Source organism: Durotheca rogersii, assembly GCF_024521655.1.
Source record: "Durotheca rogersii strain YMJ 92031201 chromosome Unknown GGS23scaffold_3, whole genome shotgun sequence".
NCBI lineage: Eukaryota > Fungi > Ascomycota > Sordariomycetes > Xylariales > Xylariaceae > Durotheca > Durotheca rogersii.
Window position 1 is genome coordinate 2,499,502 of NW_026251234.1, and position 24,847 is coordinate 2,524,348.

At 55.0% G+C, this 24,847-nt stretch overlaps 7 protein-coding genes across 7 annotated transcripts; 1 reads left to right on the forward strand and 6 right to left on the reverse strand.

Moving 5' to 3' along the window:
* Positions 1–77: 77 nt before the first annotated feature.
* On the reverse strand, positions 78–828 carry GGS23DRAFT_301519 (uncharacterized protein). Its single transcript, XM_051512727.1, has one exon. It carries the CDS (start codon positions 684–686, stop codon positions 309–311), a length of 378 nt encoding a protein of 125 aa, XP_051375742.1. The 5' UTR covers positions 687–828; the 3' UTR covers positions 78–308.
* Positions 829–5,127: 4,299 nt separating this feature from the next.
* On the reverse strand, positions 5,128–9,921 carry GGS23DRAFT_301604 (uncharacterized protein). Its single transcript, XM_051512729.1, has 11 exons — positions 9,417–9,921; positions 8,619–9,355; positions 8,511–8,550; positions 8,025–8,439; positions 7,794–7,963; positions 7,602–7,747; positions 7,045–7,549; positions 6,652–6,973; positions 6,395–6,543; positions 5,829–6,332; positions 5,128–5,690 (listed from the first exon to the last, which is right to left on the reverse strand). Exons 1-11 carry the CDS (start codon positions 9,570–9,572, stop codon positions 5,331–5,333), a joined length of 3,504 nt encoding a protein of 1,167 aa, XP_051375743.1. The 5' UTR covers positions 9,573–9,921; the 3' UTR covers positions 5,128–5,330.
* A 772-nt stretch (positions 9,922–10,693) lies between these two features.
* GGS23DRAFT_593764 (uncharacterized protein) lies at positions 10,694–11,985 on the reverse strand (the record flags this gene model as incomplete). Its single annotated transcript, XM_051518069.1, has 3 exons — positions 10,694–10,720; positions 10,780–11,902; positions 11,963–11,985. The coding sequence occupies 3 exons, from the start codon at positions 11,983–11,985 to the stop codon at positions 10,694–10,696; spliced, it is 1,173 nt and encodes a 390-aa protein (XP_051375744.1).
* Positions 11,986–12,324: 339 nt separating this feature from the next.
* On the forward strand, positions 12,325–13,652 carry GGS23DRAFT_301543 (uncharacterized protein). Its single transcript, XM_051512728.1, has 4 exons — positions 12,325–12,428; positions 12,503–12,812; positions 12,912–13,030; positions 13,103–13,652. The coding sequence occupies exons 2-4, from the start codon at positions 12,681–12,683 to the stop codon at positions 13,317–13,319; spliced, it is 468 nt and encodes a 155-aa protein (XP_051375745.1). The 5' UTR covers positions 12,325–12,428; positions 12,503–12,680; the 3' UTR covers positions 13,320–13,652.
* A 400-nt stretch (positions 13,653–14,052) lies between these two features.
* On the reverse strand, positions 14,053–14,790 carry GGS23DRAFT_615722 (uncharacterized protein; the record flags this gene model as incomplete). The annotated part of the gene is made up of 1 exon (XM_051520734.1): positions 14,053–14,790. A coding segment is annotated over one exon (606 nt), but the record flags the coding sequence as incomplete, so codon positions are not given.
* A 503-nt stretch (positions 14,791–15,293) lies between these two features.
* On the reverse strand, positions 15,294–20,173 carry GGS23DRAFT_593767 (P-loop containing nucleoside triphosphate hydrolase protein; the record flags this gene model as incomplete). Its single annotated transcript, XM_051518070.1, has 11 exons — positions 15,294–15,320; positions 15,398–16,263; positions 16,413–16,840; positions 16,956–17,125; positions 17,219–17,397; positions 17,487–19,389; positions 19,477–19,531; positions 19,589–19,676; positions 19,740–19,767; positions 19,839–19,916; positions 20,003–20,173. 11 exons carry the CDS (start codon positions 20,171–20,173, stop codon positions 15,294–15,296), a joined length of 3,993 nt encoding a protein of 1,330 aa, XP_051375747.1.
* Positions 20,174–21,980: 1,807 nt separating this feature from the next.
* GGS23DRAFT_553251 (glucose-6-phosphate 1-dehydrogenase) lies at positions 21,981–24,837 on the reverse strand. The gene is made up of 5 exons (XM_051515464.1): positions 24,223–24,837; positions 24,146–24,166; positions 23,743–24,087; positions 22,738–23,677; positions 21,981–22,674 (listed from the first exon to the last, which is right to left on the reverse strand). The coding sequence occupies exons 1-5, from the start codon at positions 24,289–24,291 to the stop codon at positions 22,559–22,561; spliced, it is 1,491 nt and encodes a 496-aa protein (XP_051375748.1). The 5' UTR covers positions 24,292–24,837; the 3' UTR covers positions 21,981–22,558.
* Positions 24,838–24,847: the final 10 nt, after the last annotated feature.

Consider the following 24,847-nt stretch of genomic DNA (forward strand, 5'->3'; position numbering starts at 1 on the left):
GAACGCTTGAGGTGTCACGATACCCGCGATGGCGTCGGCTCTTACGTCACTCACGCGAGCGAGCGAGAGATTGGCATAAACCGGATTCTGAACGGGTCGATGTAGGCGATGGGGAATTTCGGAAGAGAAGAGAGGCGGAACAGTGGCTGAGGCGCGCGCGTCAGAGGCCAGCAGCAACGCGAGGGGTCGGTCCCGGTCCTTTTGATTCGACAGGTGGATATATAGTAATTGTGTGTGTTGCGTTACCTATTAACTATTGGGGGGGGGGGGGGGGGTGAATAATAACAATAAACATCAAGAAAAAACAATTAATATCCAAATACTAGTGACAACAACAACAGCAATTCAGACAATAGGCATGAGAAGACGACGCCGACTGGATTCGCTCGAGGTAGTGGTCGATAGGACAGACACCACACGCAATACACAACTGACGCTGTGGATGAGAGCGGGGCCGGGACAAATGCTGTGTTCCACCACGCAGTCGAACGGGCGGTTCTAGAACTTCCGGCAAGCTGGGCTTCGAGAGAATCGTCTTCGTTACCTAGGTAGGTAGGAGGAGAGAGAGAGAGCTTGGGGGAGCCGGCTGCTGACGGGGTGGGAAAGGGGCGCGGTGTTAAGTATTCGAGGCCATTCCGGCACTTGTCGTGTCTGCAACGCCCACTTCCACCCATTATACCACCCATCTACCACCTCGGCACGCCAATACAAGGCCCGATACGACGCCAATGCCTACCTTCCAAACACCGGCGCTACATACAACAACAACACTAGCCGTAAACACGAGCCCAAGTCCAGCAGCCCACACCCGTGACAGCATCATCATGATCAACCCGAGTTCCCACACCCTTTGCCACAATCAGATATTCCCGCCTGCTGTGAGACCGTGGTCATAAAGCCGAGTTGGCTCGTGTCGCACAACCACCCTGACGGTATCACGGGTAAGCCCTGCACACCTGCGCACAACCTGCTTCGGTACGCATCTGCTCTTCGGTAGGGCTCTGCTGGCGTACCTAGGCCGGCGCCCGTTCTCGCGTTGCCTCCGTCGATAAGCCCTAGAGGCCGGCCAGGGCGAACGTACATTCGTGTCCTTGCATTCACGTCCGTAGTATGTTCCGCCTACAAATGCCCGCCTGTTATTACCTATTGCAGAAGTAGGGGATGGAGTGGCTTTCTCTGTGGGTGTGTACAATATACCTAGTACATGCGTGCATGCATACACGGATATGCCCATACACGTATGCACATACACGTACGCGTATGCAAGTATGTGCTGCGAATGCAGCCGACGGGTACACCGGGTATAGCAATATACCTACCTAGCATCACCGTCGCGGATCACGGATACAGCAGCCACGACAACAACAACAACGCCGACACATACACACACGCCCAATCCACCGCTTCTCGATATTAGCCTCCATATTTACGTACAGCTGTCGCTCGCGCTAACTCCAAACTCCTACGCCACACACATATGCGCACGCACACCACCCAATCGGTACATACTACCGGCTTACTCCCCGGCAGCGCTGATCCCTCCCAACCATGAGGTAGGTGGGTATCCAAGCCGATGCCACTGTCTGCCTCCCTACCCACCTACCCAACGTTCTCCGGCTCGTGAGAAAAAAAAAAAAGAAACACACGATGTCGTTGCTGTCTCCTGCGCGCACACGCTGGTCGTACGCATGTAGATACCCCGAACGACGGCCCCCGCGCCCTGTGCCATTCTCTTCCATGCCATGCTGTGCCGTAGGTTTCTTCGGGGCCCCCTCCCCTCCCTAGGCCCGTGGGCGGATCGAGGCTGAATCGGGAGACGACAAGACCTAGCTGCCGTGAATAACACGCAACCCGACTCCATTTCGGGCTTCGAGAGGGGAACTTCGAGAGGGGGAAGCGGGCGGGGGCTTGCATCTGCCAAAGGAGGGGCGAGCTATAGGTACGCGTATGTCTGTATGTATTCCCACCTTCTGCCTACATAACTTACCTCCTACCTGCCTACATCGGCCTTCGCCTCCACCTACGCAAGACTACCCTACGTGTATGTTCCCCCCCCCCCTTGGGCCGAGCGCCTCCCCTCCTCTCCTGATAGCACGCAGCGCCGTGGTGAGGCGGGTGGGTTCTGCAGCGCTCTCGAAGGGGGAGCGGCCAACGCACGCCTCCTCAAAGTTTCCCCCTCGGCTTAGTACGGACAGCGGGCGGGTGACTCGCCCCGTCAGAACTGGCAGGCGGCGAGTATCCGCTCTACATCGTACCCGCCGTTCGCGCCAGCAAGACATACCCGTTGGGGCCACAGCGATGGGCCAGAGCGAGCCGCCGCCAAAGAGGAGGATTCGTCGCCGCGCTTGCGTTGGGCTAATAGGGGCTGGCATCCCCGACCCCTAAATGTGTCCGGCTACGGGTGATCAGGAGCTGTCCAGGGGTAAGGGAGAGCCGGAAGCCGAAGCATGATCAAGAAGAATTCCTCATTCGCCGCTCCATTTTGCCGCTCCTTCGGGGTCGGCGCGGTCGATTTTACCCTCCCTTGGGTGTTGTCTCGCTGGCTAAAGCGCGTTGCTTGTCGGGCATTGTTGCAGCTTGAAACACCCAGGCTGCTTACTCCCGTGTCAACCAGCAAGTTGCCGATCGGGTTCCGGGTGTTTAATTTTATCTCCACCCTTCCCGGTGTAAGGTAACCCGACAGATGCTTAAACACAAGGTGTGAAGCGCTGCTTGTATCATGTTCGTGGGGTGTCGCATTGGCCAATAAAGGTAGGGGGGCCACTGCAATACTGTAGAAGTGGATGGCTACAATACTCCTTAATGTCTCAAGGTCCGGCAAGAAGTCAGTTACTCAAGCATAGAATTGGGCTTTGTGGTGTTAAATTGCCGTTGCGCAGCCAGGATAAGCGCAAGAAAATAGCAGAACCCTTCGTTACTCATGGCCTATTCACCAAAAGATACACCTATGAATAGCCAGCATATAAGAGAATAACCTCACCCGCGGTAGTTGATCCGGTTGGACCCCATACGATAACTTTTTCACCTCTTGCGCAGCAGCAACTACAACGGGTTATGAGCCTGGGGGTTAGGGCGCTTCTCGTTACCGGTCACGATGTTAAGAAACCTGAAATTTCCCTCCCGCTACCTCTTGTAGGAGAGAAGGACACCAAGGTCTTGAGGCATACTGTATACCCACACTGCGAATTCAAAGATGTCCATGTCCATCTGGATGGCATAAGTATAGCTCCAGGGAATGCCGAGGAAAGAAAACGCTTAGGCGACAAAGACGTACAGGAGAAGCTTAGGCTTGGCGGATTATTACACTTGGAAGAACGTTGGCCAACAATCATTCGGCGAAAGGTTTACGCGATCATCCCGTTTACCAACTATTCAAGGAGACGATCTAAACGGTTCGTTGGAAATCACGGCATAATCAATCAATCACAGTACGGTCCTAATTGTCCCGGACCAAGGGGCAGGTCGACGACACGTCCGGTTAGCTGAGGAAGAGATAAGCCCGAGTTTTCCTTCGACGCCCATGGCCCATTAATACTCGCCGAGTTACTATAACACCGCCAAAGATGTAACTACACCCTAGTCAAATGAATCCGGCGGCGTCAGATGGGTATACTCATCTCACTTTGATCCTAGTATCATTCATATACCATGTTTTGCTACCTGATAGGCGTGCAAGACAAAGTTGCTCAGGAGTTTGGGGTAGAGACGACTGCCAAAAACAGTATAACACTGATCCTTCGGTGCGGTAACGATATTACGTCATTTCACAACGTCTCGTCACTACTTACCTCATTCTATAGGTCGGTAGACGATAAATACTCCCTACATGGGTTTTATTGGTATAATACGACAATAAGCCCACCTGTTCGGGTATTTGCCTTGTATTATAGTTGCTGGGCAAAGAATAGCCATGCTACGTCACCGAGGTGAGGTATAAGAGCCCGGTGTTAATACTGGCCAGCCGCAACTCGCCACAAACTGCGCCGATGCGTGGAGCTAGAATTTGGGGGGGCACCTGGAGCCCGAAGCGATATCATCATTCGACTCTGCACTTTCAGCGGCATCTCTGTATAATCAACCTATGAACATCGCGCATCGGGAGAGGGGCATCACATGAAAGACCGTCCGACCGCAGCTTAATCTATCAATGAAACGCTGCCATCGAGATGCCTTCCGTAATTAGAAGTCGATACATGACGACAGTCGGTAATGAGATAATATCTCAGACTCTCTCGGTCGCGAGAGTCGAGATCCGATGACGTCGCGTTGGGTGTGAGGGAGTCCACAGTGGTATTAGGGACCTTGGAGCACCGTCCCAACCCCAGACCCCCTTACGGACATCGGTCTCGCAGATGCTCACAACTCAATTCGCCGACCCTTTCTGCATATGGACGGTCTCCCTCCCTCCGGAAGTAGGCAGCAAGTTCCACAGCTTCTCAAGGCTGAAGGATGCCCCAACAACCCCCCCTCCCCCTCCCCCTCCCCCTCCCCTCCCTTTTCCCTAACTTGATTTGCGTCCCAGCCAAGGACAGCACGAGAGAAGGGCGGAGAACAGGGACAAAGAGGAAGGGGGGATTACCTGAATGCTCGTTACATGGTTATGCAAGTGAGTTGGACAAATCATGGCCGGAGAACCTCCCTCCCCCAAACCGAGCTCGAGCTGTAGGCACCATAGGCCCGGAACTTGCCAAGGAGTGTGGGCTGTCTGCCCAACCGTGCGCCGCGGGCGTTTGGGGTCTTTGACCGCTTCCGAGCTAATCAAGCCAGGCGACCATTGACGAATTAAGGGTCCAGCGTCGCGGACGGAGGACCAGTGGCACAATTCGATAGGGCCAGGGCCACGGCATGCGAGGGCGCGCACCACCAGGGTAGGATTATCTGCATGGCGTGCAGGGAGGACGCGTGCACACATCTCCCGTACCATGTAGGTGTCTGGCGCTGTGTAATGGCGGAAACGACCCCAAGTTGCCGCCGCCGTCCGCCACCCACCGTAGAGGAGAGGGGGGAGCGTGAGGTAGCTCACGAAACGCTAAATTACGTACATAACCCGCCCGTGGTTACGTACAGTGAGGCTACCGTGGCATAGTTCGCTGGCGAGGATGCCCGGTGAGCGACGTGGCTGGCGCAGCATGTCGCAGATTGGGATCTCTCATCCAGGTTAGGGAGGTGGTCCAGGATGTACAGAGTCTGATCCGACAAAAAAAGAGAGGCCAAGTGAGGGCGGGGGGATGAGCGAGTTCGTCGAGACATGCAATGTATTATCCGCGGCGGCCTAAGGTCTGCCCTTAGATTTATGTCGTCTCGGAGGTAGACGGTGCTGTCGCCACTCTCTATAGATGGCGGGCGCGGCGCGGCGCTGCTCTTTCGTTCGCACTCCCACCCGCTTCCGCATAATAACCACCGCCCGTAAAATTCCTCGGCTGGCGGTATAGCAGCAGCCTACCCACCCAGCTCACGATGTTGTGTAGCTCCCCCATCCACCACAGACCCGTGACGATCACGGCGACGGTCGTGGGCAGAGCAACCGCCCAGTACGCCCACTGGCCCAGCTCCATGTCGCGCAGATCGCTCGAGTTCATCCCGAAGATGGAGCTAATCGTGCTGAGTGGCAAAAATATGATGGTCACCATCGTGAAGGCGTACACGGCCGCCTCTTGCCGATCTTTCCTGAATTCGATCATGTTGGCGTTCTGGACACGAAGGGGGGTAAAGTGAGTTAGCCCTAGAACTCGCTCATCAGGTATTACCTAGCGAGCCAGCTGCTTGGCGTTCGCCACACGTATCATGCAAGGGGGGGGGGGGGTTGTCGAAGGGAAGAAGAAACATACCATTTCCTCGAGCCCCGAGGCCTTGCGTTGGAGTTCATTGAATTCGAAATCCCGACGCTCCAACAAGGCCCTACATTCGCGGCTCAGGAGCTCGCGAAAGCCGCCGCGGTCCGTCGAGGATAACCTAGAGAACGATTCCACATTCCAGAGCGGAGCCACGTTGTGGTTGGCAGCATAGCTAATGACCTTATTCTCGCTGGCGCTCCTGCGGTACTGAAGGTTATGGCTCTCGTGCGCATTACGCCCGTCCACGTATACAGCGCCTTGCCTTTCGTAGGACCGCGTCACCGTAGCGTCGACTTTCGGTTTTCCCATCTCCCTCTCTAGAATTTCCTTATCCCACCAGGTCTGATAGCGGTAACCGGATCTCGACGGGAGACTCATCCCCTCGACCATAGCCAGCTGCGCTGAGACTACCCGCTGGATGACTACGACTTCTTGTTTAAAAAGCGCGAGGCGGAACTGGTGCGAACGGTCCGAGTTGTTCGCCGTAATCTCGTTCTCCTAAGTTTTGTCTTCTCAGAACCTCCCGTTTAAGTGAAGGGGAAGAGGGTTAGCGAACTTACTAAGCCTTTTAGATAGTCAGAGTATGTGTCGTTAATGCTCGAATATCTCTCTGTAGAGTCTCGAAGCAAGCTGAAACTAACTAGGGATACGAGATCCATTGGTTGAACAACCGAGCTATACAATAAATTCTCTGAAGACAGCCCGTTCACTATTATCAACATATGCATTAGTAGAATCCTAAGAACGAATATCCGTCTTAGGGGTTTTCAGAGCCAACAAACGGGGTACAAATAAGATAGACATTATTTCAACTTACTTATATCATCCATTCCTCTTCGTATTAGAGCTCCTGCGATGTTTAGGTTCTCGGTCCAGGCCTCGTCGGCGAGCGACGCCTGGACAAGACCCATGACTAGGTGGAGCCATGCGCGTACGAGGCTGTCAGGAATCTCAGCCCGACTTCGGATTGCATCTGATGCATGCAACATGATGTCCTGAAAATACTGCGTTTCTCTCGCAATATATCTGAGGTGTTGTCCAAGGAGAAAAACATCACGGCGCATAGTAATAACTCGGCGAGACAGCCTCGACCGCTGAGAGCGGATGTCGTCCGCATAATCGGCATCCGAATTCGATACCTATCAGTTCCCATTGTAAATAAGCATCTGTCATCCCGAGTAGTTAGGCCCCATGTAAGATGCCTATTTACCTCTACTAAACCCCGAATCGCGCCCCAGAACTTCCCTACAGTCGGGATATGTTTACTCGATGATCGTGGCAGGAAGAAAGAGTGGATGATGTCGGCTGCATTGTATATCTCGACCTTGCCCTCATACTCGCTCTTTTCTCGTGTCTCTTCTTCCATGTCATCAAAACTCGGTTCTTCCTCCCTCAAACACATGTAGACAAGTCTCTGAGAAGAGGGGTCGCAAGTGCGGTACGCGTTCCTATCTCTCTTCGGTATTGAGCTCAGTAAAAATTCCTCCGCTTCTCGTAGATGTGCTACTAGAGCTTCAGTGTCTAATTTCCTATTATTGGATTCAGCTTGGGCCATTTCGAGCCACGAGAAGACGTGAAAGCTGTCGTCGAGGACGAAGCCGGGTCCCGGGTCCCGGGTCCTAGGTTCGTTGTCGTTAGGCTTTTGGTTTTCTGGTACCTCTGCGTCTCGCTCAAGCGACCGCAATATACCAGCAGCTGGCGGACGTGGATAGGGGCTTGCCACAACATTAGTGATGTTATTACTTATGGAGTTGTGAGGGAGCACACCATAACCGTAGCTCAAGCGTAACCTTACTGTTCACAGTTTTCACCAGGTTGGCGATACGTGGCCAATCGCTTGCAACAAGGATGTGATCACGGTGGTATATCTTTACTGGACGCGGCCAAAACTCACGGAAATGCATGATGAAATCCTAAAGTTATTAACAATTTACCGTCAATGTTATTAGGCTCACTCACAAACCAGGTTGAACAAGCCTCTAGAGGAAATGCCCACAGGACGGCATCGGAATATTTCACGTATATCGTTTTCCATCTTCCCTGTGGCTCCTTGGGAGGTACCGTGACGACACGCACGAGATCGCTCCGTAATGTTGAAGCTGACATTCGACCGCATGTGATGAGTAAGGCTAGTTTAATAGTGGTAAGTTTGAAGCCGACTTTTATATCAGACGCCAGATATATGCTTACAATTGTTCAGCACGATACACCATAGCTGTGCAATATGGAAGCATGTGCCCGAGGGCGCTTCCCCATTCTGACATACTACTTGCTGCATCTCGCGCTCTCGCGTTGTGCGAGAATATTCCGATTGCAGTAGGGTCTCGATCGGAAAGGAGGAAGCCGTGCTTGCGGAGAGGAGCCCTGAGTACTTCTCTAGAGAGAAGTATGGAATGCACAGCCACGTAAATGAGTTCGGAGCTTGATTTTTGGACCGCCCGTCAGGCGGGATCATCATGCAAATTTGGCGTGGATCCATATGGCGTGCGCTGCTCCCTTTAGAAGTCGGTCGGGACTTGACACAGCTTTTTTTCACACCTGAGAGGAGCCGTGCGAAGCCATTCCTTTCGGAGTCGGTGATAGCTGGGATTTGCGAGACCTCGGCCTGTTATGATTCCTTTGGTGAGACCTCTGAAGAAGAAGAAGAGAGAGACGCGAAACCATTAATTAACCTACCGAGAGCTCCTCCAGGTTCATCATCGGCTGTTCCAGGTGCCTTGGGCCACGTTAGTAGATATTAATATAGCAAGGTTGATTATCAATTCGAATTGTCGTAACTCTTACATCCACCTGAAAAGGGGTTGCCTTTGCTTTTTAGGGTCGTGAACCACGGTTAACTCCGTAGTGTGAATTCCATCTGGGACTGCGTCTCCAGTATACCGAGACTCGAAGACGTGAAGGATTTTACCAGCACGGGAGATGCTTTGGCCATCGTTCGCATTTGATATTCCATCATCGGGCTTCTCGGAAGAAGCATCGGTATCGACACTATAACCTTTGTTGGAAAGTGCTCCTGAATTTCTCGAAGGGACAAATTGGAACACTCTTCCTCCTATTAGCTCGTCGAAGCCGTCCTCGCTGTAGCCATCGACGTCGTCGTCGAGGTCACCGCCATATGGGCCCCGAATGATTTGCGGACGATGCACCGGCCTCGATCTTGAGCGGGATCGGCTCCGATACGAGGTCGGTATAGACCTATAGCGTCTATCGCTCATACCTTCTAAGCTAGAAGGCAGCCAGTCATCCTCGGTAGGACCCCTATATGGGGGCTTTGGGCGGCGCTCCGGTTCGGTGAACCGGACCCGGCCTGGGCCACCCCCGAGCTGGCTGCGATTTGACTCAGACGAGTCTGTGGTAGAGCGCCGGTAGGGTCTCCGCTCCCACGAAGGTGTTGTTATCTCGGGATCTTGATACCGGGGACCGGGTACAGAATATCTAGGGTGAAGGGGGCGATACGCCTCATGCTGACGGCTATCTACTGGCGCACCCGGTAGTTGGAGGGGAGATGGTATATCCTCATACTAACTCATGTTAAGCTGAAAACGCTCCAGCCAAGGTTGGGTGGAGGGAAAGAAAACATACTGGGTCAAGTTCTTCGGGCTCCATCACAAATTGTACATTGCCACGCTCTGATGGGTGATCTTGTACACCTCGGGGAGGCGGTTGTGGCGGTGAAGATTGACCTTGACGCGGGCCTGAACCGGCCAGGTGCAACGGGGTTGATGGCACATCCTCCATGCTTCACTGCCGTGAGAATTCCGACCCGTTTTCGAGACTGCCAGAGCCGCAGGCATTAATATGTTGTCAATGCAATTACTACCAACTCTTATTTTCGGCTGAGGTTGTGATGAGGAAGTCTATGCTGACATCTAAACTCTCACCGGTGGCATTTTATAGGTACCCGGCCAGGCTACAGAGTCGCATAGCCACATTAGGAGGAACCCTCATTTAGCACATATCATGTATGAGTAAATGTTCCGTTTTGTCTACTCCTAGAAGTTTCCCATCACTTTCAGTCCTTTATTAGAAAACGAGGTTACATACGTTATTAAAACAAAAGAGGTTACACACTGCATTTAAAAAAATTTTTATGTAGGAGTTCAGCAGTTCGGAGGGCTTCCAAGGGGTGTAGCGGATGCCTTTATTACCACCTAACGCCTCATCTAAGTACCTTTCCTGTGTGGCGCCGAGACAGACATGCTCCGCGAGATACAGGGGTTGAGCCAGATGGCGAGGCCGGAGGGGGAGACACACGCCACTGGATGAGAAACGGCAAAACAACGAAACAAGACTGGGAACTGCCCTTACACGTATTAATTGGAAGGGGGAGGGGGCACAGGGAGTAAGGTCGCTGGGAATAGTTGTAAATAGCCTAGCCTCCAATTTCAACCTTGCCCATTCTAATAACGATTTCCCATACCTAGATGCCGCCCAGACTCAACGGAGCACGGGCACATCCTTTCGCAGTTATCGTTAAGTATCCCTTTTTTTTTTTGCCGTCCAGAGTCATGGCTTTATCTATCGTAGCTCTCCCCAGATCCCCCTCTTGATGTTTGCTGCGTACTAATCCCTCCTTTCCGCAATGTGCCCATGATGGCCGACGGCCATCTGAACGTGAGACTACCTAGGTATAAGGCGAGGGTTTAACCGATGATAAAAAAGCAGCCATGGCTCCTACTTCTTAACCCCAAGTCGTTACGCCGACATACCAAGAAAGCGAAAATGCGAAGAATGTGGCCATCCATGTGCAAACCGCATTGTTTCATTTATCGGGTATCAAGCGATTAAGCAGGCCAAGATCTACCAAAAGGACATCGTTTCACAAAACTCGTATAAGTTACAGAGCCATTTGCGTATTTCTAGGCAACTGACTTCACCATGAAGATCTGTTCAGAATCAGCATCGGCGCAGCTTACAAGGATTTCCGACCTCGGATAGTTCTCACCTGGTTCAACGCCTGCAGGTCGGCCATGGCCATCCGTTTTGACGCGATGTTGCGTGATCGGACGTAATGCCTCGTAGAAAGCGATTGGGGGGTTGATGTGCCGGTCCCGGTTGGTGTTGGTGTTGCCACGCCGCTTTCCTGGGGGGTGCCAGTCTGAGAGGGGGTCGACGACTCGGTTGATACAAGGTTTTCTGCTAACAGGCCTGACACGCTCGTTTGTCTTTCTTCCTTCCCCTTCCTTCCCTTTTCCTTCTTCGCCTTCTTCGACTTTGCTTTCTTGACCTCGACCTCCATATCTCCAAGTAATATAGAGGCGCCGGCTTCGGTATCTTGCTTGGGGCCCTCTTTTGACTCGCCCCTGGACTTCTTCCTTCTTCGCGTTGTCTCCAGATTATCGCCTAGCTCCTTTTCCTCTTCCTCTCCCTCTTCCTGCTTCAGCTTCTTAGACTTCTTCTTACTGGACTTCTCCACGCCCAAATCGCCAGAGAAGCCATCCGGAGTGCCGTCACTTGTGGAGCGCTTCTTCCTCCTCTTCTCGCGAGTAACATCGGCTTCGTCGGTAAGACCACCCTCCTCCGCCTTCCGCTTCTTCGATTTCTTTTCTCTCTTCTCTTTTTTTATGCAGAAGGCGGTATCCCCCTCCGGCGTGGTGGCTGGTTCCTCTTCACTCGTCTTTCGGGGGATTGTCGGGTTCGAAACGGTGATCGCCAGCTCCTTGATCTGCTCCCCGACCAGAAGTCCACCGCTAACAAATCGCATGGGCCCGTATCTCCGTTCTACAAACAAGCTCGTCTTGAAATCCAATCGGACTTGCTGCTCCTTCTGAATGGTCTCCTCGGACTTCCCGTTCAGCCTCCCGATAAGATCCTTAAAACTGTCGAGGCCGGTGCACTCATCGCTCTGTTTTTGACGGGGTTTTGCCCCTAGGCCCGAGGTATCGTCCTTCACGAAGACTTTGATGGGGGCAGAGCTTGCTGCTGTGTGCAGATGAGCATGCGCTGAATCCTGTACCCCTAGCAGCTTCCCCGGTTCCCAGCCCTGGGTTCGCATGATCTTGTGCCCGAAGGTGGTCTCGTCGCGACTCCATCTCAGATTGTTAGGATCGTACTCAAGCTTCCGGCGGCTGTAAAAAAGGGCATGTTAGCAACGATTCACTACAGTATTGTGAATTGAGTAGCCGTACTTCTTTCGTCCTGCGAGACCCATTGTAATTGAGCCGGCCGGTGTCGCGACGGCCAGAAAGTCATGAAAAAAAGTTGCATTTCGACTTGACCCCTGTGGGGGGTCCTGTGTCGTTTTTGTTCTTTTTTATTTTTATTTTTTGTATTTTTCAGTTGGTTGATAAGACTGGGGCCCTGAGAAGGGCAGGCCAGATACCTATCAGTATGAGTAAGCAGAACCTGGGGACACGGGCAAACGAAAGTCCGGAGCACCACCTAATAACCTTGTTAGAACCTTGCCTTCCACTCTGTTAGGTACCTTAGGTACTTAGGTATCTAGGTACCTACCTTGAGGAAGGATCATTCTACTTCAAGTTAACGGGCAGGAATTATGAGAATATTATCATGGCAAGTGCAGCCCGACCTTGGATCCTGTGCAAACCAACGTGTCGATCGAGACGCGATTGCCCATGTGTATAAATTGCCAAGGTACCTAAGACACTTGCAGCCATGTCTCATCAAGTAGGGACTGAAGCCAGGAATCTCTCTATCCTCGTCCCCAGTCCGCTATCTAGGCAACCTGCTGCTCGATCTCCGGTATCGCGTAGTCGCAACCCGTCGCGAAGCATATGAGTACTATCTATACCCATATATCACCCCGAGAGAACAGTTCTTTGTCTCGGGCTAGATGTGCGGTGGTCTCACCCTACGACTGCTGGATCCCGACAACCGTGTTTAGTCATGCCGCCTCGCCGCAACAAACGCGCCCCAGCAGACGTCGATCCAGCCACCATTAGTGCAGCCGATATAGAGCTGGCCTCGGACCCGGACCGTAAGCCAGGGGCCAGCATAGGACAGGCTATGGCAAGCATCGTATGCTCATCCGTTACCTACTCATGTTACCCTGCTCACAGGTGAAAATTTGACACATTCTACGTGCCAGACTGACGTCTCTTCTCGTTGCTCGCACAGGAAAAATGGAAGGGGAAGCGAACTGAGGTCCGAAAAAGCATCGGCGAGGACTACGCGAACACGCTGGCGGCTCTCAAAGACAAGATAAACGCGCACCACGAGGAAGAGATGCGGAAGGTGTAAGTTGGCGACTCGATTTTCCCGTCGTCTCCAGCCGCAGCGACGGCCAGGCCTAACATCGGATTTTTCAGATCCGACCACAACAAGCAACAGCTCGAGCGACTGGTGGCAGCGGTGGAAAAGCGCATAGATTGCGAAGAGAAGATCAGCAAGCGCATAGACACTCTCCGGGATGACTGTGCTCACATAGCCATGCTGGTCGATGCAGTCTACGTCGGGCGCAAAGAAGCTGCTGTTCAGGTCGCCAGAGCTGCCAGCGGAGGCTCACGTAAAGCCAACGAACCATAGCCATGCCGGCTGGCGAGGATATACCTACGAGAGGAAACTCGATTTAGCTTGTAATTCGCTGCTCTGTGAAGAGGGGTATGCATGTCAACATTTCGTCCCTCTTCTCTTCAACTTGAGCATGGGACATCGTGGTTAGTATGTAAGAGGGTTAACGGGGACTAGGTTGGTTGCTAGACAAAACAGGTGGGTAATAGCTATGAATATTATGCCGATCCTCAATTCAAATCGCCAGCATTGCTACCTGTTTTGAGGCGACTGGCCTACCCTTCTGTTTGACAGGTACTTGACCCCTATAACGCCCACTACCGCCACCAACCATGTCCCATTAATGCCAGGGGTCCTTAAGGTACCTAAGCACACTTCTACAGGGAGCTCAACTCCAACCCAGAATCTCAGCTTCAGTCAGCGTCCGCCTTAAGGCCAACCTGCACCAGAATAAGAGGTATCATAGCGCGTTGCCCCGTCCACACCTACCACCTGCAACCCATTGTCTTTTTTTTTTTCGTTTCCCTACCAGCAAGGAAGCACCTTTCCATTTCTCCCCCGCTCACCCAAGCTGCCTGCAAACACGAACAAATGTTTTATTGACGCAACCGACGTGAGCCTGGATGCTTAGCTACTCGCGGTGCCACTCTCGATCGCGTATCCTCCCCTCCACGCTAGCATCTATCGTTCCCCTTTCCTCGAAGACATCAGCAAGAATCCTCTTCTCATGTCTCCTTTTCGTCCCAACATGTCTCGGGCCGGGATCCCGTACCAGCCGTACATTATTAGTAGTGACGCCGACTCCAGCAGCCTCTCGTCCTCGTCCTCGTCCTCGCCTTCTCCCTCGCCCTTGCGCAGCGTGAGCAGGCGTTGGGGCACCCTACCGCCCGAGGAGCAGGCCTCCAAGTACCTGGGGCTGATCCGGGAGGCGGCGGACCGGGCTGAACGGGAGGCCAGGGCCGCGAGCCAGGCAGCGGACAAGGCAGCCGCGGTCGCCACGCGCGCGCGCCTCGTCGCCGCCGCCGCGAACCGTGCCGCCGCCGCGACCCTCGAGGCCGCGCGTCTCGCTGAGGACGCGAAGCAGAAGGTCCTGCAGAACTTCGCGGTCGCCGCCGCCGGCCCGCCGGAGCCGTGCCGCAACCCGCTCGCCGCCCGCCCCCGCCGCCAGAAGAAGGCCAGGAAACGCCGTCATCGCTTGCTCAAGTCCGAGAGCGTGGCCGGCGGCGTCTAGAGGGACAGCGGCCTTCGTGGAGAGAGGGCTGGGGAGGGGCCAGCGCGCGAGCGGGAACAGGCTCGGCTGAGGACGAGACCGCTGCAAGGAACGAATCTCCCGGGATGCTATTTCTATTTCAGACGGGGTTTCCGCCTTGGCCGCCCTCGACCGTTTGGGCCCGTACGTCGACAGAGAGGGAGCCCGCCCCCGCGTGGTCTGAGGCCAAACGCATCGGCTACGCGAAGGGATAATTAATAGAATGAGTAGGGAGTAGGAACATGGTCTCTTAAAATACCTAGAATGGGAGGCAGGACGTGGTCACCACTTGTCCCCGGCCTAGACCTAGAGAATGGATGCATGGACACATAACCGTGCTGGCGGGATTCTATCCAGCACAGGGCGAACTGGGCGAACTGGGCGAATCAGGACAAACCGCGATGGGACTTTGCAACCGGAAGGGGTTTTTTTTTTTCCTTCCAAAATTTGGCCACTGGATTTCGTAGGGGTCTTCTAGTATTTTTAGAGTGATGAGTCTCTATGGTACATCAAGACTAGAGCTGGCTAATAGTAATCAGAGCTGGATGGGTATTCCACCAGAACGCCGAAAGAAATCACGTCAAATTAACCCACGTCCTATCCCTATATTGTTTATGCACAGCCGTCTCCCGTTTCCCGGCTCCGCTCTCCCAGCCTCTATTTCTAGCCTCGATTCGTATATAGGCACTCCGTGCCCCGTACGTGACAAGTAGGTGCTTACTACACGCCGACGCTCTCTCTCACCTGTCGAGGGCCTGGCTCTGGCACTGCAGGGCAACGTGAGGTGATTAGCGGGTGACTCGTAAGTCCGACAAAAGGGGGTGGGGAAGGGTGCCCAACTCACCATATTCCAGTACACGCCCTTGCGGCGCAGCAGCTCGGCGTGGGAGCCCTTCTCGAGCACGCGGCCCTCGCCGAGGACGAAGATGACGTCGGCGTTCTGCACGGTGGCGAGGCGGTGCGCGACGACGACCATGGTGCGGCCGCGGGCGGCGCGCTCGAACGCGCGCTGGACGAGGCGCTCGCTCTCGGAGTCGAGGCTGCTGGTGGCCTCGTCGAGGAGGAGCACGTCGGGGCGGCGGACGAGGGCGCGGGCGATGGCGACGCGCTGCTTCTGGCCGCCGGACAGCGACACGCCGCGGCTGCCGACCTCGGTGTCGTAGCCGTCGGGCAGCGACGCGACGAAGTCGTGGATGCTGGCGTCGCGGCAGGCGGCGTGCAGCGCGTCGTCGCTGACCGCGGCGCCGAGCAGGATGTTCTCGCGCAGCGTGCCCGAGAACAGGTTCGGCTCCTGCGCCACCAGCGACAGGTGCCGCCGGTAGTCGCGCACGTCCAGCGTCGCGATGTCCCGCCCGTTGGCCAGGATCTGGCCCCGCTGCACGTCATAGAAGCGCTCCAGCAGCGACACGATGCTCGTCTTGCCGCACCCCGACGCCCCCACCAGCGCCGCGAACTGGCCCTTCTCGATTGTCAGGCTGAGCCCCCGGAAGATCGGCACGTCGCGCGTCGGGTACCGGAAGTGCACGTCCCGCAGCTCGATCCGCACCCCGCCCTCCGTGTCCGGGATCCGGTCCGGCGCCGCTCCGTCCTGCCGCCGCCCCTTCTCGCGCGACTCCCGGATGCTCAGGATCCGGTTCGCCGCCGCCGCCGCCTGCGCCGCGTTGGGCCCGAACGCGAAGCCCTGGCCCGCGGACTCGGCGCCTTGGATGACTAGATGCGCGCGGGAAATGCCAGTTAGCAACACCGTTATTCCGAGGTTTCGACACGAGCCCCGTCCCCCTCCCCGGCCCCAATCTTGGTAGGTAGGAAACCTGAGCGGCAAGGGGCTGGCAAAAGCAACAGAGCGCTGGGAAACTTACCCGCCATGTAGCAGAGGAAGAAGCGATACGCGTCGTACTCGCGGGTGGCGAGGAGGATGCCGCCATACCAGAAGATGAGGGCCTGGCAGCCGAGGCCGATGCTCTCGGAGAAGGCAAAGACGAGGGTGCGGAGGCGGGCCTTGCGGCCCGCGGAGGCGACGTGGCCCTGGAGGAGGGCGGCGTAGCGGGCGCCGATGGCGCCCTCGAGCGTCAGCGACGCGACGGTGCGGAACGCGGAGATCGACTCGGCCGCGAACTTGGACGACTCGGCGAACACGGCCGCGTTCATCGCCTCGAACTCCAGCTCGTACTGCAGCCGCAGATACCCCGCCAGCAAACCCAACGGCATCGTCACGCACATCGCCACGAGCGCAAGCTTCCACCCAAATATGAACGCGATTATAAGCGCGCCGATAACCGTGAAGAGTCTATCCGAGACATATTCGTTAGTGTCGGCGGGGCAGGGGAGGGTGTGGCGAAGGACAGTCCCATCGTGGCTTAAGAGAAGGCAAGGGAGGGATAGACGGATGGGTGTATACGCACGCATTATAGGCCATGGCCATGTTCATGCCGAGAAGTTCCTCCAGCTGCTTGGGGTCACCGCCGACGCGCGCCGTCAGAGAGCCCGGCGAATTCTCCTCGTTGTCGAAGAAGGCGATCCGCTGGTGCAGCATGCCCTCGAAGTACTGCTGTCGGTACGTCGCGGAGATGAACTGGGGCGCATCGTGGAGTTAGTCATGTCGCACTTCTTAGGACTCTCTATCTGTCCACCCATTTAGTGCGACGGGCGAGGGAATACCACTTACGTGAGCGAGATGGTTCGACGCGAAGCCGAGGACGAAGTACGCGAAGCCGGTGCAGATGGCGAGGACGAGCCACATCAAGGACCAGAAGTTCGCCTCGGACGTGAACCTGGGCGGGTCGTCCACAAACAAGAAGACCACGATGATCTTCGAGAAGAGGAACGCTTGAAGAGGGGTCGAGGCTGATGACGTGTCGCGACCGGTTAGCTCTCCTTCATGACATACCCGAATCGGTCCCCAAGACGAGGTAGCAGGAGAGATTGATACGTACCAGCACTAGCCATGGCGGAAGCTATCGTGATCGCGTAGAGCGGGAAGCGGGATCGTTGCTCGTGCAGCAGCCGCCCGAAGCTCCCGAACAAGCCCTTGTTCTCCCATCCGGCCGACTGCGGCAGATTCGCGGTGTCGGACAGCGCGGCGCTCTTCTTATGGTCGAGGCCCGAGCCCAGATCCTCCTCCTCGTGGCCGTCGGAGTCATCGTCACCAGACTCGCCGAGCGAGAGCTGCTGGGCGTGAACAAGGCCATAGTAGATGCCGGCCTCATCCCGCAGGAGGGATTCGTGCGTCCCCTGCTCGACCACCCGGCCCTTCTTCAGGACTACTATCGTGTCGGCCTTCTTGATTGTCGAGAGCCGGTGCGCAATGGTGATGGTGGTCCGTCCCTGCGATACCTTGTCGAGTGCGGCCTGGACGATACGCTCGCCGCGCACGTCGATCGCCGACGTGGCCTCGTCGAGGATCAGAATCTTCGGCCGCTTGATGACGGCGCGGGCGATGCAGAGCCGCTGTCGCTGTCCGCCCGAGAGTTTCGTGCCGCTGTCGCCGACGAGGGTTTCGTAGCCGTCGGGGAGACGGTCGATGAATTCGTCCGCAAAGGCCTCCTTGCAAGCCTCTTTTACAAGCTCCCTCTTCCGCTCTTCGCTCTCGTTCTCGAAGGCTGAGCCCACCAATCCGTGCGCAACATTATTGTAAACAGTATCGTTGAACAGGAATGGTTCCTGCTGCACGAGCCCAATCTGAGACCGCCACCAATTCAAGTCGATCTCGTTCAGCTCGTGCCCGCACGTGGATATAGAACCTTTCAGCTCGACAGGCGGCCCGGTTTCTTCAAGGTCAGGGACTGGTTTCTCGTCGTCCGAATCGCCATCTTTCTTCTTTCCCTTACCCTTCTTCTTCGCGTTTTTCTCCTTGGCGACGTCCTTTTCGATAGCCTTTGCGATTATGTATTGATCATGAAGGGTATACCACCGCTCGACAAGGCCGACTATCGTGCTCTTACCCGATCCCGAAGGTCCAACGATCGCAGTGATTTTCCCCGTCTCGATCCGAAGGTCCAGTTGATCCAAGACCTTGACATGCGGTCGGCTAGGGTAGGCAAAGTCGACACCCTTGAATATAATGTCGCTGGTCGCCGAGACTTCAGGCTCCTTGAGCTCGCCGGTTTCTGGTCGGGGTGCGTCGATAACAGTGAAGAACTCGCAAGCAGCTACCGTCGCCTTGCCGACTGCAATGAGCGGTGTCGAGATTCGTTCGAGAGATATAACCATCATCATGACCGACATAAGCACGACGACGATAGTGCCCACATTGCCGTTGAGAGTGCCGTCGAGGAACGACTTGGCCCCAAACCAGAATGCCAGCCCAAATGCACCGTTGAAGGCGAAGAAGATCAGGCCGAACTGGAGAGCGATCAGAGGCGATGTCCTCTGGCCGTGTCTCCTGGCCGACTCAACCCAGACGTTGAATCGTTTGGAAATTTGGGATTCGGCGCCGCACGCGGTTACCATGCGAATGGCGGAGAAGGCTTCGCTAGCCACCGAGGATGATTTGGCCTCGGCCCGGGTCACCCTGGTCGTACCCTTGACGTAAAACGGGATGATGATGGACACGGTGAGAACGGTGAAGAGGAGGACGGAACAGGTGACAAGGGCCAGAGACCAGCTGTAGACGAAAGCGATGACGGTGGCGGCGATGATGGTAACCACAAACTCGACAAAGACACCAAGCTTCTCCGAGATTCCCAGCTGTAACGTGTTTGCCGTTGCCGTGATCGTCCCCGCGGCGGCGCCGGGGGGCATCGAATCCAGGACGTGGATCGTCTGGCCGAAAAGACAGCGAAGGTAGTCGAGTCTGATGGCGGCAGACATTCGAATGCCGATCAACCGATAGCAAAACTACTGTACTTCAGCATTCTTATTTCTCTCCACGCGTGCTGATAGTGGCTGACGGGAGGATTTGGGGGGGGGGGGGGGGACACCTACCTTATTGATGTAGGTCAGGATGAATCTTCCAAGGAAGAGGATGAAGATGTACAGCCTTGGGTCGGGACCATCAGCACGCTGCCGGCGCGAGAGCAATGGACACGGGGCTTACGCATTCCTGTTGAAAGAAGCCCTGAACTGAGCTTCTGTCTGAGTCGGGACGGGAAGAAAGTAACCACTGAAGTCGCCGACCAGTGCGCCTGTTGGGACGGATAAGCCTTCGACGGTAGCGACCCAACCGCCGCCTTATAGGTGCCCCTTACCGAAAACTACGTTCATCAACGGGAGAGTCTAGAATCAAGACGCACTATCAGTTTCTTTACGTCGCTCACGAGGGCTAGGTACAAGGGATTTAGACATACGACACCAGATCCCCCCGACGCCAGTACGGCAGCGACTAGGAGGACGAAATCCCATTTCTGGGCATACGAAAAGATTCTCTAGATTTGTTTTTAGTTTCGCGTTCCCGACATCCGCGACGAGTCCAGATGGCAGGGCCTAATGAAAGTCGAGGATATATACTAACGAGGTAGTCGCCAAAAGCTGCTTCCCTCTCCGGGCGCAGTTTGGCGTCGAGATGCGCCTGGTCCTCCTCTCCGCCGGTGGGCGCGTCAGGAGCGGACGTAGGTAGCCGCTCGCTGGTGGCGGCACCGGCTGAAGCGGGCGCCGCCTTCTTTTCTATCGATTCCGACTCCATAGCGAATAGCCTGCCATATAGAGATCAGGCCCGGTTCCTCGACGGGGAGGGAGCTCAGGAGTTTAAATACCTACAAAGGCAGGTCTGTATAACGAATATACTATAGATGGAAAGGGAGCCAATACTTGGCATGCAACCCCTAGACGCGATGAAACGTGTTGCCCAGCGAGGCCAACATCAGGCCTATAGCATAGGTAAGTATCCAGTTGCCTCTCGCCTTACCTGGCTCGGCCGCCTTCTTTCTTTGTCTGATTATCTCTTCTTCAGCTCGTCGGACGCAGGCTGCTACGCGTTCGAGTCACGACACCGGTGAACTGACGATGATAGAAGCCGTAAATGGGTTGGTCGCCATCCTACAGGAGGGTAGATCTCATCTCGCCTCCTTACTGGGCCTCGTATGTCGGCTCGTACATGTGTTCGTGTGTGGCTACTACGTAGTATCCACGCGTGCAACTTTGCCCACATATACCTACACAAATATCCATCCTTGCAACACAGAGCACAGCAGCGCTGCCGCTTACGGCCTATGTGTGGAGAGACGCTGGCCTACACCAGAGCCGGCCAACTGGTGGAGTGTGATCCACGATCTACTATACCTAGGCATGTATTGCATACACGACCAGGGCCAGCCCGATAGCTGCAGCTGGGCCAATCAGCGGCCGCTCGTATACAAATTCTCGAATACGACAGGGACGGGAAGACACCCGACTCATCGTTCGGGGTCTGGGAAAGACTCGGGTGCCGTGGACCCGGTCCAGGCAACCTAGTCGCGATGGATGTTAGTGGACAAGGCCAGGATGGGGGCGCAGGGGGGAGAGAACCTGCCGAGAGATGCCATCAGCATCGTACTCCCTCGTACAATCATCCATCGTTAATATGTAATACGCCGATTCATTATTTCTCCCATCGGGCGGAGAAGAGGATTCCGTTAAGAATATACTACGTACTACATATATCCCATGTACGTAGCTCTATTTATCCTTCCCTGTTTCTCTTCCCTCCCGTCCTCGGCATTTGACTTAACCCTGTAATTTTTGGAGATTTTTAAAATAAATTAAAACGAAACAAGACGAGCCTACCATTCGCCCACCCACGAGGCAAATCACGTAGGCAAAATAATAACTTGTAAATATAGAGGCAGCACTATCGTGAGCGAGCAGCATCCCGTTCGTCGTTAGATCGTCCCTAGCAGCCATCTCTAGCCCCGTAAGGCTGGCCAGATCGGTGTGTCGGTTGACCCGACCACGAATCGATGTAACTACCGCGTTATATTATACACGACATGACTCATTTAAGTCTGCATTCCTCTCATTTCATTTCATCCTGGACTGGTGAGCTATCGTCACCACTTCGAGCCAGCCCTGTGCCCAGTCCTACGACCGGCCTTCACCGCAGCCGCCTCCCAGTACCTAGTCACCCCACCCTTCCGCATCGCACCGACCGGAATACGCCGTATAGAGATCTAGGCTCTCTCTTCCCTCGGGATGAAGTCCCCGGGCTTGCAGAATGGGGGCTGAGCGATGCCTGCGTGGTTGGTAGGATGAGTTGAGGAGACTATTTAACCAGCCTAAGGTATCTACCTACGTAGATGAGGCTAGACATGGTGAGGAGGTGAGCTGCCAAAGGTATATACACGTAGGCAAGGCAACAGAGTAATCATAGCAGCGTGCTACCTCCTACCGTCGTGGGTAAGTGCCAGTAGATCTGCCAAGAATCCGACGGGTTGCCGCTATGCCACCTAACCGTTGGCCCGCCTACCTGCTGGCTGGTGCCCTACACCGATACCTATCATGATCACGATACACATCGCAAATCCAGGCAACCACCATATATGTTACCTATATCGAGGTAGGTACCTACCTATATAAGCACAGCTATGCGTGTGGAGATACGGAGTGCCGGACGAGGTGTTCCGGGCGCAACCTACTACTACTACATAACGGACCACGGTATCTGTAAGGTAGGCAGGTATAGGCAGGTATATAGGCATAGCTCCCTACCACCTCAGGCCGGGAATATGTCGTCGCCATCGGGTTTGGTTAAGCAAAAATCCCTATTGCTTTTCTATCGTCTCGGCACCACAGAACTCGAGACAATAGATCTACGCACCACCTTACCCTCGTCCCGCCAGCAACGAGGAGCATGAAAGAGACAAAGGAAAAACCAACGCGTCTCATGTTTTCCATTCCATTTGCCTAATAGAAGTAGCCCGACGTCCTCCCGGGGCCTTCGTCGATACTTAGTCTAAGAAGTTTTAACGCGACCGAGACCGTCGATGTAGCATCAAAAAATTAACTACGCCCCGCGGAATCAGTGGTTACCCATGACGATAGATCTGCAAAGGCTGCCTGACATCTATAGCCGAAACACTGCGTCGACTTCTACTTACAACTTGTTGGGGGGTGCCGCTGACGTCATGGGCCACTGGTAGCCCGCGGCGTCGCTGAACTTGTACCCATACGACGACGTGAAGTCGTCCAGGACGGCAGGCCCTCGAGAACCTACAAGAATTATATTAGCGCGTATTCCATCGCGACTGGCTCGAGGGAATTTCCTTCACTCACCGTACGGGTACTCCATCGGGACGATCTCCTTGTTGTCGTCAAGGTAGTGCAGCAGGGGCGTGAAGATCCTCCAACTGGCGTCGAGCTCGTCGTCTCTAACGAAGTTGGAGTGGTCGCCCTTGAGCGCATCTAGGATCAGCGATTCGTACGCCTCCGGAATCTTCAGGTCGGAGAATCGTCGCCGGTAGGTTAGGTCGAGTTCAGTCACGACTGTCTGCATGCTCAATCCGGGCAACTTGGAGTTCATCTTGATGTACACGCTCTCGTTCGGCTGGATTCGCATGACAAGCTCGTTCCGGGGAATGTCCTTGAAGATACCACTAGTAACGTCCTTAAATTGGATTCGAATCTCCGTCTTCTGCTCGTTCAGGGCCTTGCCGGCCTTCATAATGAAAGGAACGCCATCCCACCGCTCATTTTTTATGTATGCGACTAGGGCGCAAAATGTCGGGCAGCGCGAGTCCTTCGGGACGGTGTCATCCTCTTTGTAGGAAGGTTTGCTACCATCGAGGGACTTGCCGTACTGGCCGATGATAACGTTCTTCGGCTCGATAGCCGGGATACCTCGCAAAACTCGCACCTTCTCGTCACGAATATCTTCCGCCGAGAAGGAGATCGGCCGCTCCATAGCCAACAGGGTCAAGACTTGGAGCAGATGGTTTTGCATGACGTCTCGAATAATTCCGAATTCGTCGAAGTATCCGCCCCGACCCTCGGTACCAAACGGCTCTTTAAAGGTAATCTGGACGTTATCTATGTGGTGTCGATTCCAGGTAGCGCCGAAGAACTCATTACCGAATCGGAGGATAAGAATATTCTTCACCATCTCCTTTCCAAGGTAGTGGTCGATGCGGAAAAGCTCGTCCTCCTTCCAGTCGGGTTCTAGCGATTTCTGAAGCTCGCGCGAGCTAGCCAGATCCTTGCCAAACGGTTTCTCGACCTGCGGGAAAAGAAACCAAGATCAGTATCCACATCCGCAACGTTGCCGATCACAGGCATCCTTACAATAACACGCGCGATGCCCTTGGGTGGGTAGCAGCATTTCTTGAGGCGCTGGGAGACAATAGTAAAGACGCTAGGGGGCAGGGCCATGTAGAAGAGACGGTGCGTTTCTCTCCGGCCATCCTCTAGCTGCTCTAGATGCGCGTTGAGGTTGAGGAACGACTCGTCTTGGTCGTATTGGCCAGAGACGTAGCTACAGTGCTCACAGAACTCTGCCAGCTGCTTCTCCATATCCTTGGTAGGAGTCTTGATGTAGGACTTGACCCGTTTGAGGTACTCCTCATGGTCCATCTTCGTTCGCGCATATCCAACAATCTTGACATCCTTCGGCAGGAATTGGTTGCGGTACTGCCCAAGCAGGTTAATTTGGTCGGCTCAACGTACCGGCATTCAACGGGAAACTCACGAGGCCGAAGAGGGCGGGGAACTGCGAGCCGATGGTTAGTTGCGAAACCTTCCGAGGTGGCACCGGTGAACACGTACTGTCTTCTTCTTTGCAAGATCTCCCGAAGCTCCCAGGACCACGATGACCGTGTTGTCCTTCAGCTCCATGGAACTGCCAGGGCGGGTTTCGTCAGCATCGCGCACCAAGGCCAAAGAGGACACTGCGGCAAATTTCCCCGAGGAGCTCCGCGCCTCTCCCAAAAGGGCAAAGTAGGTGAATGCATATCGGAAAATACGCCGAACGAAGAAGGACGAGCTGCGAGGTTCGCAGCAACGGGCGATAGCAATAGCGGGGCGGGGCGCGGGGTATCCGGGAGCTCACCTTATGGACTCCATTGTATCAAGCTTGCTGATGAACTGGCGGAGGAAGGATTAGGTGGGGGATGAAGAGAGAAAGGAAAGAAAGATGTCGACGATGGAGGAGAGCAAGACTCGGGAGATGCGGTGGATATGGGAGAGGCCGAGGGATGAGGGTGTGAGAGCGAGACGGGAGGGATGGTGGATGGATTTGGACGTCCTGGGGGGGGTCTGACCAGGCGGGACGGGCGGGCAGGATCTGGCTGGCAGTTGCAGTTGCGGTGACAGTTGCTGTCGCGGTAGGAGGTAATAACGTAAAGGCCGACGGCGAAATGCCCTAGGTACCTTGCCCGCGAGCTACCATTGG